This window comes from Lycium ferocissimum, chromosome 8, assembly GCF_029784015.1.
Source record: "Lycium ferocissimum isolate CSIRO_LF1 chromosome 8, AGI_CSIRO_Lferr_CH_V1, whole genome shotgun sequence".
NCBI classification, from domain to species: Eukaryota; Viridiplantae; Streptophyta; class Magnoliopsida; order Solanales; family Solanaceae; genus Lycium; species Lycium ferocissimum.
This window is the reverse complement of record NC_081349.1, coordinates 66,420,995-66,433,668: the sequence shown is the minus strand read 5'-3', so window position 1 is coordinate 66,433,668 and position 12,674 is coordinate 66,420,995. Positions and strand designations below refer to the sequence as shown.

The following is a 12,674-nucleotide window of genomic DNA, read 5'->3' as shown; positions in this document are numbered from 1 at the left end:
AACGAAATCATGTTTGGACATGCAATTTGGATTTTTTAAGTTTGTATTTTTTTCTTTATAGACATAAAAACCTCACAAGTTGTGAAAATTATTAACTTTCCCAGTTGTTATATAATCTTACCAAATGAGTAAGTCATAGTTCATAACAAAATTAATACATTGTTAAAAGGCCTCTAAAAAATACAACTCAATTGATCAAATTTTAGTTCAATAAAAAGAAAAATTTAACATGAATAGTAATGTAACTACTCTTTAATATAATCCTCTCGCATAGTACGAACATAAATAACGGTTGGTAAAAGTTAATGAGATTGGTAAATGATTGGTGAGAGTAATTGTTAAAAATATCTACCAACTTATGGGTCTTTTTTTATAAAATATAAACTTATGGGTCAAGTTTTACATTTAAAAATTTTGAAATCACGATTTGAAATCCCAAATAATGTCTTTTCGGATGATTTGGGATTTCATCATCTCATGAGATGAAATCGCATGTTGAAACACTGATTTCATCTCATGACTTGAAATCATGATATGAAATCACATGTCCAAACGCCTACTTAGGGGTCTAATTATCCGGCTTTAGCGAAAAGAATTGTTTTTCAAAATGTTACAATATGTTTATACATTCATGCAAAAAACATACAATTGTCTCTGTATCTCCAAGAGGGCAGGGGTAATATTTGTGTACGCTCTACCCTCCCAGACCCCATCTATGAAAATATATTGGGTATGTTGTTGTTGTGTATGAAACTTTATGTCCATTAATATCTTTTGGACATACTGTAACACCCAAAAAAAAAAATACTTGAATTTTCAATTGATCATATCTTTATAGTAAGGATATATTTACTTCGCACTCCCTACGTGAATTTGACGATATATGAAAATTGCTTACTTTAGATTGTGTTAATATTTACAAGGAAGTTTCGTGATGTTGTTATGTTTACCACTTATCATCCTCTTGATAAATTTAGTATGAAATACAATAGATATATATAAAAGTTTGGGCATTCTTTTTTTTTTTTTTTTTCATCCTTATCCAAGGACATATATACCTTTTGGTTCATATCCTCTCCACCACCCCAATTTCGTTTTCTCCAAGAAAATAAAACCCCAAAACCCCTCTCCACTCATCAAATTCTCCCACTAAGTCAATCATCAAGACTTATTTTGGTTGAGCCACAAACAACTCCACACGATTGAGGTAAGTTACAAAACCCATTTTGAACTGGATAGTTGTTAGTGTTTTCAGCATATTTCCTAGTATAAAATTTAGTTTTAAGTGATCCAAGCTGTTCTAGAAAGCTATTTCATAGCCCTACAACTTTCGTTCAGGCTCCAAAACCTAGTTTTGCTTGTATTTACTCGAAAAGGGGTGATGAAGTACGAGCGAGTCTTTGCCCGGCATTTACATTGTTTTGCAAACCCTACATGTACTATTGTTATTATTTTAAGCATATCTTTTTGCACAAAACGGCTATAGGAGTGATTTAAATTTCTCTAAAATCCCAAGACATATATCTACAATGTTCATTAAGACCAAAAAGTCTATTTTTGCCATTTACCCCTTTGAAATCGAGCCACGTTACAAGACGGTAGTCGTCGGATTTCTGTTTTGATAGTTTAGGGTGATTTTCACTGATATCATGTTTAGTTTCGACGTGCTGAAACCATTGAACTTAAATAGATATCTGATTGTGTATTTAAGGTATATATACTCTTATACAAGCTAAGAGGAATTGTTTGACGAAGTGGACTTTGGTTGGTCTATAGCGTAGACGATTTGAACACCTCGAGTTGTGGTAGAACTTGTTGGGTGGTAAAACGCCAAGGTTTGTGTATAAGCTTGAACTTGGAATATCTTTATTTTGTGGGATTTTTGAAGTATCTTGATGTGTTGTTTCCTTTCTCTTCATCTTATATCATTGTATGGTTATTATCTCAAGTATTGCAAAATATTCGCTAAATCGCCCACTTGTACGAATTGCTTGATCATTTTGCATTCTTGTTGCTGTGACTTTGTCACCGATATCGACATGCCTCTTGACTCGGATCTTATGCCATCTTGACTTTGGATTTGTGGTTCGTCTTAGTTATGGAACTTCTCCATGTTAAGTACGAACTAGAAAGCCATCTTTACTATGGTTCTTGTTACGCCTCTCGTTTTTATCGTAAGAAAGCCCATGTTTTCCTAGTTGAGTATGCCCTTAGAATGGAGACCCGTACCCGAGTTTTGTGATATCAAGTGTCTTACCCCGTGTAACGAAGTACAAGCATGTGTTCTTTGCAATTCGATAGGATTAGAAGCTAAACGAACCGAATCGCCGCGAGCCGGAAAGACTTAGGGAACTAGCAAGAAACCAGTCCCCTTTGACGGACCGTCTACGTGTCGGCGGTGGTGTCAACCCACGCCGTCGACACGCCACCATCTTTGAATCTCCAGTGGCTGATTGACGGTGCAAGTCGACGGGCCGTCGACCCGCTCGCCGAACCGCACCACTAGAACCCTTTTGTTCTACTTCTATATAAATGTCTCTCACGTTTTATCCTCATTATTTTCATCCTCCGACCCTGAGAAAACCCTAATATATTTACCCTCAACATTTTCCATCAAATTGGAGGAGTTTTAGTAAGATCCGAACCCGTAAAAAGCCCAAGCTAGAGAAGCAGAAGGTTGCTCCTAGGGTTTCATTGAAGTTGTGGAGCTTAGAAGTTTGAGTTGGAGTGGATTCTTGGTATTCTAGTCTCTTCAAGGTATGTATATGATTCCTACCTTTGTGTTTGAGTTTATTATTAAGAGTTTTGGTGATTTTAAGTAAAAGAAATATAGTTAAGGAAGTGGTAAGTTGAATAAGGGTAAAGTTAGGGTTAAGCGCCGTCTTGAGGAATGCTTTGGGATAGATTTGATTATATTTTGATATGTGAGTATTGATATTGTTGTTGTTGGTGTTTGGGTTGAATTGGAAGTGGAGGAATTATTAACTCTACAAAGGAGATCTTTGCTTAAGTTTCGTTAAGTTATAAACGAGACTAAGGTTGGTATATGCATACGTTCTAGTCTAATAATTGATACTTGGTCTTGTATATAGATTTGTCAAGCTCGGGATATTAGCATAGTTAGCTTGAGAAGCGAATATATTCTTTCATTTTAGCATCGACCCTCTTTAGATCATTCTGTAATATTCTAGTGGTTGCCACAAGGAATGACGTCATAGCTCCTGCAAAAGTAATAACAATCAAAGCCGTAGGTAGGTATTCAAATAAAGGGGAGCCTTCCTCCTCGTCAATGATTATGGGGCGCTTCTGTCCTTTAGTTCGATACACTACTCTAAGGCCAGTTGCCTATATAGCATCTTGACTTTCTAGTAGAGTCCACTTTGGGCTACACCCTCTCTAGACAAATCGATGAACTAACAAGCGAGTAAACGAGCTTTCATATTACTCTACTCTTAGAAGCACTAGGAGTGCTTCAGTCTTTGATGTTCCTATACCCCGTTTATGATTGTTCCTTCTATTCATGGGTCTTAAGATTTCTTATATTGATGATATTAGCTCAAAGATGTCCATCAGAGGTAGTACGACCTTATGTCATTTCGAGAGTTCTATGTATTCAGTTGATTCATGCATTGCATTCATATATATTTATGCACATTGACCTATGATTAGAAGGAGTTATATACGCGAATATTATATGTATATATGGGATATGAGGGGAAAAAGGGATAGGTGTTATATACGCATTACCACCTGATCAGCTGGTGCACAGTGATGATGATATTGATGATGGCCGTAGAGAGGCCGAGAGGATATGAGATATGGATCGGGCTGATCGTTCCTCAGCGCTATGACCTACATGTATATACATGATTTTCATAGAGAGCATGCATATCATACGCCCTCGAAGGCATTTTCAGTTTTACGGATTTATATAGATATTTTCAGATGTACAGATCTGCAGATGTATTCAGATAGACGGCTTGGCCTTTGAGTTTCAGATTTCTTTCATGACTTTTATGTATATGTTACTCTTGTGCCTTACATACTCAATACATTACCCGTACTGACTCCCCTATTGCTCGGGGCGCTGCGTTCATGCCCGCAGGTTCAGATAGGCAAACAGGCAGTCTAGCTCAGTAGGACTTTTATCCAGCGGTGGTCGGTGCGCTCCACTTGATCCGGAGCTGCAATTTACTTTGGTATGCTATTTTTTTTTAGATGCATGTATATGGGTATGACGGGGCCCTGTCCCGTCCTTTTTATAGCTTTATACTCCAGTAGAGGTCTGTAGACGGTTGTATGTAGATGACATGTGACGTAGCCTTGTCGGCTACTATTCTTTTGTGTACAGCAAATGTAGCGGCCTAGTCGGCTTGCACCATTCTTCCAGTTCATATATATATCCTGATGGTACAGAGTTCATGATGTTATCCTTTCTTGAGTTAGTATAGTTCAGATTGAGTTATTTATGGGCCCTTGCTATTCAGTGTTATCCAGGTACAATATAGCGGTGTTTGGTCACTAGAGATCAGGCACTCATTGCGACTCACCGGCGTGGGTCGTGACAGTTCTTGATTCTCTTGATTATTGGGTTTCGGCCCTACTTGATTTGGGGCTTCGGTCCATCTTGATATTGATTGTGCTTGGTGTGATGGCATGATGTACTTATTGGGCGAATTTAGTTATTTGACAAATTCTCTTGAATCGAATTATAAGCTTTCTTGACACTTGAGCCTTCGAGTATTGATATCGATATTTTGAAACTCTTCAAGGTTTGATATTTGATACTTTTGATCTACTTGTTTACTTGATTTATTTTTATCTCATTGAGCTCCTATGATTGCTAAGGGAATTGGAGAATCTAATGGCTCTAAGCCCAAAGCCTTATGCTTAGCGATAGTTGTTTTCTATCGTAGGTAATGTACGGGAAGAGATATGAAGATGGCAATTTGGAGTAGACTTTTTTGGGAGCTTTAGTGAAGATCACATTTGCATATGCATCTAGGTCTTGTAAATTTTTGGGGACTTGTATATGATCCATATGTCACACTTATGTATGTGATTTTGGAGGCTTGTTGGACATAAGACCATATGCTTGTAACTTGAACTTGGTGACTTGTTTTGCTATTTTAGGGTGTGCTTTCAACCCAAGTCATGACATGTACTAAATTTACATTTGTCTTGTAATTATGTACCAAGGAGGAGACTAGTTTTCTTTTGATATTCACACGTTTGAAATTCGTGTATAATATGAACCTGTAATGGTGCTGAATGGAAATATAATTTCATTAGGAAGTTGCTTCAACATTTTGATTATTCAAGAAGGGTGCTACCATATTAAATTGATACTCTGATATTGTATTTCTTCAAGGGATGTTACGAAATGTTTTGTTAAGAAAGAAAATGTCGCACTTTTAAACATTTTTCGCATGGGCCTATTTCCGCCACTAAATTATTGTGGATATCTTTTGATATAAATTCTTCTGAACGTTATAAGTGTGAAATTAGCTTTTGTTTCGTAAGTGGCATCCTCCCGAAGGGATGCTACACATACAAATAAGATAAACCCAACGTACAAAGTATGTACAGCTAGTTGCTCTTCCTCTTCAAGTTTCAATATGAAATTCCAATCAAAATCAATTCTGATATACACCAAACTACTCAAAAGTGACATATAAACTCCAAAGGATATTCTAAATATTTGCAACAACACTCAATCCAAACAAATAACAATTTTGCAAATCCGATTTTTAAATTCAAAATTCAAAGATTTTAATGGTTATCAATGGAGCTTTAGGTGGAGTTCACAACTTTGACTCTGTTTGATGAAAAGACAAGGAGAGGAAACTGGAAAGATTAGAGCCCAAAATGGTGAAGATTGGAATCTATCACTTACTTTTTTTATTATTTGAAGATTGGAATCTATCACTTACTTTTTTTATTATTTGCTATGATATGCTAAATATTGTTATATTTTATAATTAAGTGTAGATACCCTATATAATTATAATTGGGACTTAATAATAGGTTTCCCGTGTAAAATTCTCGAAATGGAATATGGCCGACACACGAACAATGCGACTACTGTAAGCACAATGCATCAACACAATTAATACCGACAAGTCCAAGCTCCTAAGACCATACTACAATAACAACCAATACTGTGTTTTAACTTCAAGCAAGTCGAGATCAGCTGTATAAATACTATTTTCTACATGGTTCAAAACTATAATTACAGAAAAACTTAAAAAATATTTGAAAATCAGGCATCAACAGGATAGTGTAATAGACCAATCCTTAGCTACCAGCTATCATTTAGGTGTATATATATAAATATATTTTGCTTCGTCGGCAAAGATAGGTTTGATAACAAATTAAAATTTTGAACCATCGTTTCATTACCATATCTTTCGAATATGGTAAGCAGACTTCCAAGGTTAACCATCTAATCACAGCACTATGGCAACAATTTTCTAATAATCGCTACAACAATACCACAAGACGTGCTAAGAAATGCGGAGAATATGTTAAGGCAAACGGAATAAACAAAAAGGGAGATCCCCAAAAACTTTGGGTTCAACAACTGCAAATGGCTGCACAAAAAAGGTTACATAAACGGGTTCTTTTCTTGATAGAAGATATGTGCTTGGATAATACTAGTACTAGGACAATATTTCTGTCGCTTTACCTTTGCTAACCAGGTAACATACATCTAGTTCAACAAATATAATCATTTCAACGCCAGCTAATATGCATCTCGTCCAACCCGCCGATCATCTCGTCCCCTTCCCATGTATAAATCACGACGATAGTCTTTAGGTGGTGGGCCACCTCTCACTGGAGAACGGCTTCTTTCCCTGATATCACGGTCCCATTCGCCACGAGGTGATAGTACTGGTGGATGAGGCGGAGATGGTGTTCGCCTTTCATAACCTTTCCTCTCACTTAAATAGCTCTCTCTCCCACGATCTCTATGTCCCCAATCCAGGGCTGGGGGCCTTTCAAACCTATTCCGGTCCCTAAAATCAGCATCAGCAAAATCAGGCCTATCTCTACGGATTGGCGGACCTGCAAACCTCCCTTCATATCTGGCATGAGGACCCCCAGCTCTGAAATCTCTGGGGTCATCTCTAGCCCAGCCACGAGGAGGGGACCTATACCCATTTGCAAACCTTCCCGGAGAACGGTTGATTGGGGGCCCAGGAAAGCGACGAGGGGGAGGGGGGCCAGGATAACCCCTCCTAGGACTCCCAGCAGATGTGTATCGAGGCCTTTTGCATTTGTTACAGTACTCTCGCCTTGCAAAGTTCAAGTTGTTACATCTGCAATGTCAGGAAAGCCGAGTATGATGCACAACTATTACATCTAGAACAGAAGATTTTACTTTCTCTTTTCCTTCTTCGGAGAGTAAGCAATTACAGTTCTGGGCTTCTGGCCATGATTTAGCAATCAGTATCAACAGACACAGGTAATCAGCAATAGACATCAACGAAACAACCAAAGCGCTTATGTAATGTCAATTCTGTGAATGCCTACCTGGTAATCCCCTATCATTTCTGCTTCCTCAAAATCAAAGTACAGTACATCCAGTCCTTACAAAATCTACTTCTAGAACTTAATACTATTGAAGCAGTTCAAACATTACAAATGATCAGAAAAGAACACAATAAATCTATTCAACGTTCTTGCTAGTTTCTTAGTTAGCAGCAAAGTTATCTTTGTCTAAGCTCTTCTTGCATAAAATGATGGTTTATTTGTCACTTAATTCTAAACCTTGAAAAAACAGAACTTTTAGCAAGAGCAACTTTCAATATAAGTTGTGCTGCATCTGGCTACTAGTTACGGACCTGAAGGCAAATCGTGGCAATAATAGGTGCCAAAAGCATTTACTGCAATTCAAACCTATCACTGATTTTCTTTTAAACAGATCATTGATTAGAATCATGTTTCAATTCAAGTGCTTCAAATGAAAGTTGGTGTTTGAGAAGTTCTAAAGAGAGTATCTCCCATACAAACGATCCTTATACAGCAATGACATATTGAAGCTCTCAATTAATTCAATGCATTCAATCAAGGACTTCCACTGAGTCAGAATCTTAGCAGAGACAAGATAACATTTTCAGGCAATGAAAGCAAAACGTAAGTTTAGGAGAAAAGAAATGAAGCATATTCAAAGGACAATTCAATGCTAAAATAAATAGGGGAGAGAAAGAATCAGAACGTACAAGGGATCCGTGCACATCCAGTCACCATCTCTTGGCTGAACATTTGGATTACCTCTAGGAAGACCTCTAACTTGCCCTGCACCATAACCAGGTCCATCATAACTTCTGCCAACAAACATGCCAGCTTCTCTCCCACGACCATAAGGGGGTGAATAGTGTCGATGTCTACCAGGACCTCTACCGCGACCAAATCCACGACTACGTGGTGGGCCACCTGAATGATCAAAATCAGGACTATACCGATCATCTGCATTCCTATGGCGCACAGGTGAAACAGAACCTGCATGCGCTCTATATCCTGAAAAAATCCAGCGAATCCCAAACATAAGAGGTGCTATCATGAGAGAAAGTTACCCATATTATTTCCTAATTAAGCTAAAGTGTGGAACCCATGAAATGCCAACAACAATTGGATTACGCTTGTGCAACTTGTTACCATTGTTCAGAGCTTCTTGTCGAAAATAAGAGAAATAGTAGCATGAAGAGAATGTGAATCTCAAAGGATGACTGTCTTCAAAGTTATGTCTCAAATTAAATTATTACAGAGCATCAACCGTAGAAAACTATATTTTTCCATATCATCCACACCTCACATGATAAGTTATTGAAATCCTCGCAGAAAAATAGACCTGGTTACTAAATGTGAAGCCAGTACCATGGTCACATTCATTTCACGGTTGACATTAATTCCCTCTAAATGAGACAAATAGAAAACCCATATTCATCGATGAGAAACAACCAACACTACCATCGTAAGCAGTAATTGGAAACTTCAAACCAGACTTCAAACTGCACCAGAGCCAAGGGGCGTTACAATTACCGAACTGCTAACAACCCAGGCAAAGTGCATGCCATAAAATTACCAAACTGCTAACAATCGAGTCAAAATGCATTCCAACTCCTTAGCCAAAGGACTGTAAAATGAATGAAACCAACCAAAACCATCATAAACGCTTGTGCAAATGGCTGAGAAAATCCCATCACTGAACTCCTTCTGCAAACCAGCTCGCAGTTTGTTGATAAGACCTATTAAGTTCAAGCTTCTAGATGGAACTGATGCGTCGAAACTTACATGGAATCTCTTATTCACCAAAATTTAATCTGGAGCAAAGCAAATAATGCACATGCATCCCAATTCAATTCCTACTTAACCAGCAAATAAAGTTCTAAAAGAATAAATCTCAAAAACCACTGCTAAATGGAGAAAGCAAAAAATTGAAAAGACTAAAACACTATCATTTCCCTGAATCCAAATGACAAGGGTTGGGATGGACTCGAAACACCAAATAACCAGGCAATCAGTGTGTACCAAATGATATCTCTTGCTTCATAAGGAGTTGGGATCTTTGTCAAGTTTCACCAATTACCACTCACCGCCCCTGCAGCATTTCCAGCCACTCAATAATACAACTCTTAAGACAATCAGCAAAGGCACTTCATTCACAACATTAACCATACAGTGATGGATCAGGTCTCTCAGATACCTCATGTAACATTCTCAATTTCCTTCAAAGAGATAATTATACGAATCCATACAAGCGCGCTATCAATAGAGCATCACATGAAACACAACACGGTACAAAGAGTTTACAGCTCATGCAAAAGTCCTTAAAATATGATACATGACATATACCCTTTCCTGTTCCAAATACCCCAACAAAATTTCTCACCAGAACCCCACCATGTGCCTTCTTCAAGACCAAAGTTCTTGCACCAGGCAAAGTGCTCAGCTGTAAAACACAATAGCAAAATTCATTCACAATTCAACACTCCGTAAATGATACTGGAGAACAACAACGGGAATCAAGTGAGTGGATAAACGGTGTTATTTATCGCTGAGAAATGCAGAGGCTTGGCATGAAAGAAATTTGTCTGATGGAATAGATCTCTCAAATTTTTGTCATGTTGAAGGCCTAAAGCCTGTAATCTCCCAAACTACCTCATTAATAACATCTAGTGGATTCAAGGTCGATAGGAAGAGTCAAACTGTAGCCACTTCACTATGGCATTGAACATGAAGGAATTGAAGGAATTGAGTATGAACTAGAACATACAACAATTAGGGGGAAAAAGTATAGATGTTCACAACGAAGTTGAGCCTCTACTTTTTTACCCTAGCTGCATATGAGTACACCAATAGTATACAAGATGAATTTCATGGTTTATACTTTCAGGGATGTTATCGTTTTAATTGACGAAACCAGTGAGGTAGTTAACCCAAAAGCTTGAATGGTGGAGAAGTAATCCAGAAAGTACAGGTTTTAGGACAAGTAAAAGTAAGATAGGGTGCAGGCTAAACAAGTTAGCATGCATAAGAAAATTCTGAAATGAGACTAGACCGAATTATGGTGTCAAAAGGAAAACAATTCAAGTATCTATGCTCAGCCTTTTAGAATAATGGCATGATAGATGAAGTTGTAAGGCATTGAACTAAAATAACAAGGCCAAATTGTAAATGTGCTACGAGGGTGTTATGCAACAGAAATACATAGCAAAGTGAAAGAGAATGGTCGTGAGACCATCTATGCTAAATGGAGAGATTGTTGAGCCTCTAAGACCCAACATACCCACAAGACAGAGCATCGCCGAAATGAGAAAGCTAAGCTGATTCTGTCATTCTGTCATACCAAAATTACTAAAAAATTAGAAACTGATCACATGAACATAACCAGAAGAAAAAATGACTAAGATGATTTGATCATACTACATAGACAAAATGCATCAGACAGTGAACTATATGGATAATAGCACCATGTTAATTGAAGATGAACTACAATTAAATACAGTAAATTCGTCTTATATCTTAGAAATAGTATGGGCTAAATGAAGAACGAAACAACATGGAAGCAAAGAATTGTTATAAGCCATAGTAACTATTTGGAGTTTAGGTTAGCCGTTATTGGTACACTTATAACAAACCAGGCTTCTGCTAGGAGTCTTTTTGGTTGCAAGACTTGGAGAATTCCTGCTTTGTCCGAAAAGAAAAAATATTGAGCAATGGAATGGAATAAGCCCCAACAGTAGGAATCATATATTGGACCCAACCATTGTTGATGTCAAATTAACTTGATAACGAAGATATAAATGTGCAACCCCAATGAGACAACTGTACGCAATCACAACCATGACCCTTTGAAAGCCCATTAGTTAACCCCCTCTAAAAATAAAGATACAAAAACACTAGGTGATTTCTTTCCATCTGTCCAAGTGGATAAAATTACCTGGTACTGGTACCTGGTGGGAGGTAGCAAGAGAAAAAGGAGAGTACATAGTTGCTAAATCCATTTGCAAAAGCTATTGAGTATTAAAGTTCATGTGAATCCACATAGACGTAGAAAGAGTTATATTCTGAAATTGCAGCAAAAATAAACAATTATAACGTTCACCAACAATCAAATCAATATTTCGATCTAGGGTTTCGCAATTCATAGAACTCTTCAACTAGATTGGAATAGTTAAGTAACTGAGTTGAAGGAATTGAGAAGAAAAGGACTCACCACCATCGAATCGATCGGAACGTGAATAGGAGGACGGTGCATCGGGACGAACCTCACCTGGCTCGTAGTCCGAACCTCCATTTTCTCCACCGCTGTTTGTGGGGCGTACAACTAGGCTGCTCAGGTGCGGCGTTGGCTGCTCCTCTCGCGAACCCATATTCTCTCCAGACCCCTTTTTTTCTCTCCTCACTTTGTTAATATTATCAAACCCTAGTCGCCACCTACGAATTTGGGTACACCTATATTTTGTTTGGAAATAATGAATGGTCACAATTTGAAAATGTAACCGAGTGTATGCATCAAACAATTTATGGTAGTTAAATTATTTAATGAAGTGAATATATATATATATATCATAATTAAGTGATGATTGCAATATTCAAACGCATGTCACGATCCATTAATTTGCTGTAAATTTCGTATGCGGGTAAGTTTTTACCTTTAATGCACAAACACTTTAATTAAAAAAAATTATTTTTATTACAAAAAGGAGTAGGAGGGATTATAAAATTTTAAATCGAAGTCACTAACAAGTTCAAATTTAATACCAACCAACCAGAAATTTATTAAGATCATAAACGCAAACACTTATATTTTAATAGTTACATATTGTTATATCCCGTATTTTGAGTAACTGGACAACTCGAGTGAATTATGAGAAGTTAGGGACAAGGCTATCCCGAGAGACTTGCGATTGTTTTAAAGGCTTAAATTGTGTATGATTTCAATGTCTTGGAAATGTTAAGAAAACACTTGGAGGAATTTTCCATATTTAGTAAGTGAGCTATTTTGGGAAAGTTTGAAAATTCAAAAAAAAAAAAAAAAAATTTGGGGCAAGGGGGCCGGCCACTTATTGGGCCATGGCCACATGGAATTGTTGTGTGTGGCTACTTAAAGGATGACTTAGTCATCTTAAGAATCATTTTACACTTAGAGAATTTTCAAGAAACTT

General features: G+C 37.4%; 1 protein-coding gene across 3 annotated transcripts; it reads right to left on the bottom strand.

The window, feature by feature from the left end:
• Nucleotides 1-6,542: 6,542 nt before the first annotated feature.
• Nucleotides 6,543-11,971, bottom strand: LOC132068837 (uncharacterized). Of its 3 annotated transcripts, XM_059462578.1 has the most exons (5): nucleotides 11,723-11,824; nucleotides 11,447-11,573; nucleotides 9,535-9,955; nucleotides 8,226-8,523; nucleotides 6,543-7,322 (listed from the first exon to the last, which is right to left on the bottom strand). In XM_059462578.1, the coding sequence occupies exons 3-5, from the start codon at nucleotides 9,554-9,556 to the stop codon at nucleotides 6,746-6,748; spliced, it is 897 nt and encodes a 298-aa protein (XP_059318561.1). In that variant the 5' UTR covers nucleotides 9,557-9,955; nucleotides 11,447-11,573; nucleotides 11,723-11,824; the 3' UTR covers nucleotides 6,543-6,745. The 3 variants fall into 3 exon arrangements, with proteins under 3 accessions (XP_059318561.1, XP_059318560.1, XP_059318559.1); XM_059462577.1 differs by lacking the exon at nucleotides 11,447-11,573 and having other exon boundaries at nucleotides 11,723-11,863; XM_059462576.1 differs by lacking the exons at nucleotides 9,535-9,955; nucleotides 11,447-11,573 and having other exon boundaries at nucleotides 11,723-11,971.
• Nucleotides 11,972-12,674: the final 703 nt, after the last annotated feature.

Coding starts and splice junctions, on each gene's coding strand:
- LOC132068837 (XM_059462576.1), bottom strand. CDS start 11,879: ATGGGTTCGCGAGAGGAGCAGCCAACGCCGCACCTGAGCAGCCTAGTT. Junction 8,524..11,722: donor TTCCGATCGATTCGATGGTG/GTGAGTCCTTTT, acceptor GGATTTTTTCAG/GATATAGAGCGCATGCAGGT. Junction 7,323..8,225: donor TGGATGTGCACGGATCCCTT/GTACGTTCTGAT, acceptor CTGACATTGCAG/ATGTAACAACTTGAACTTTG.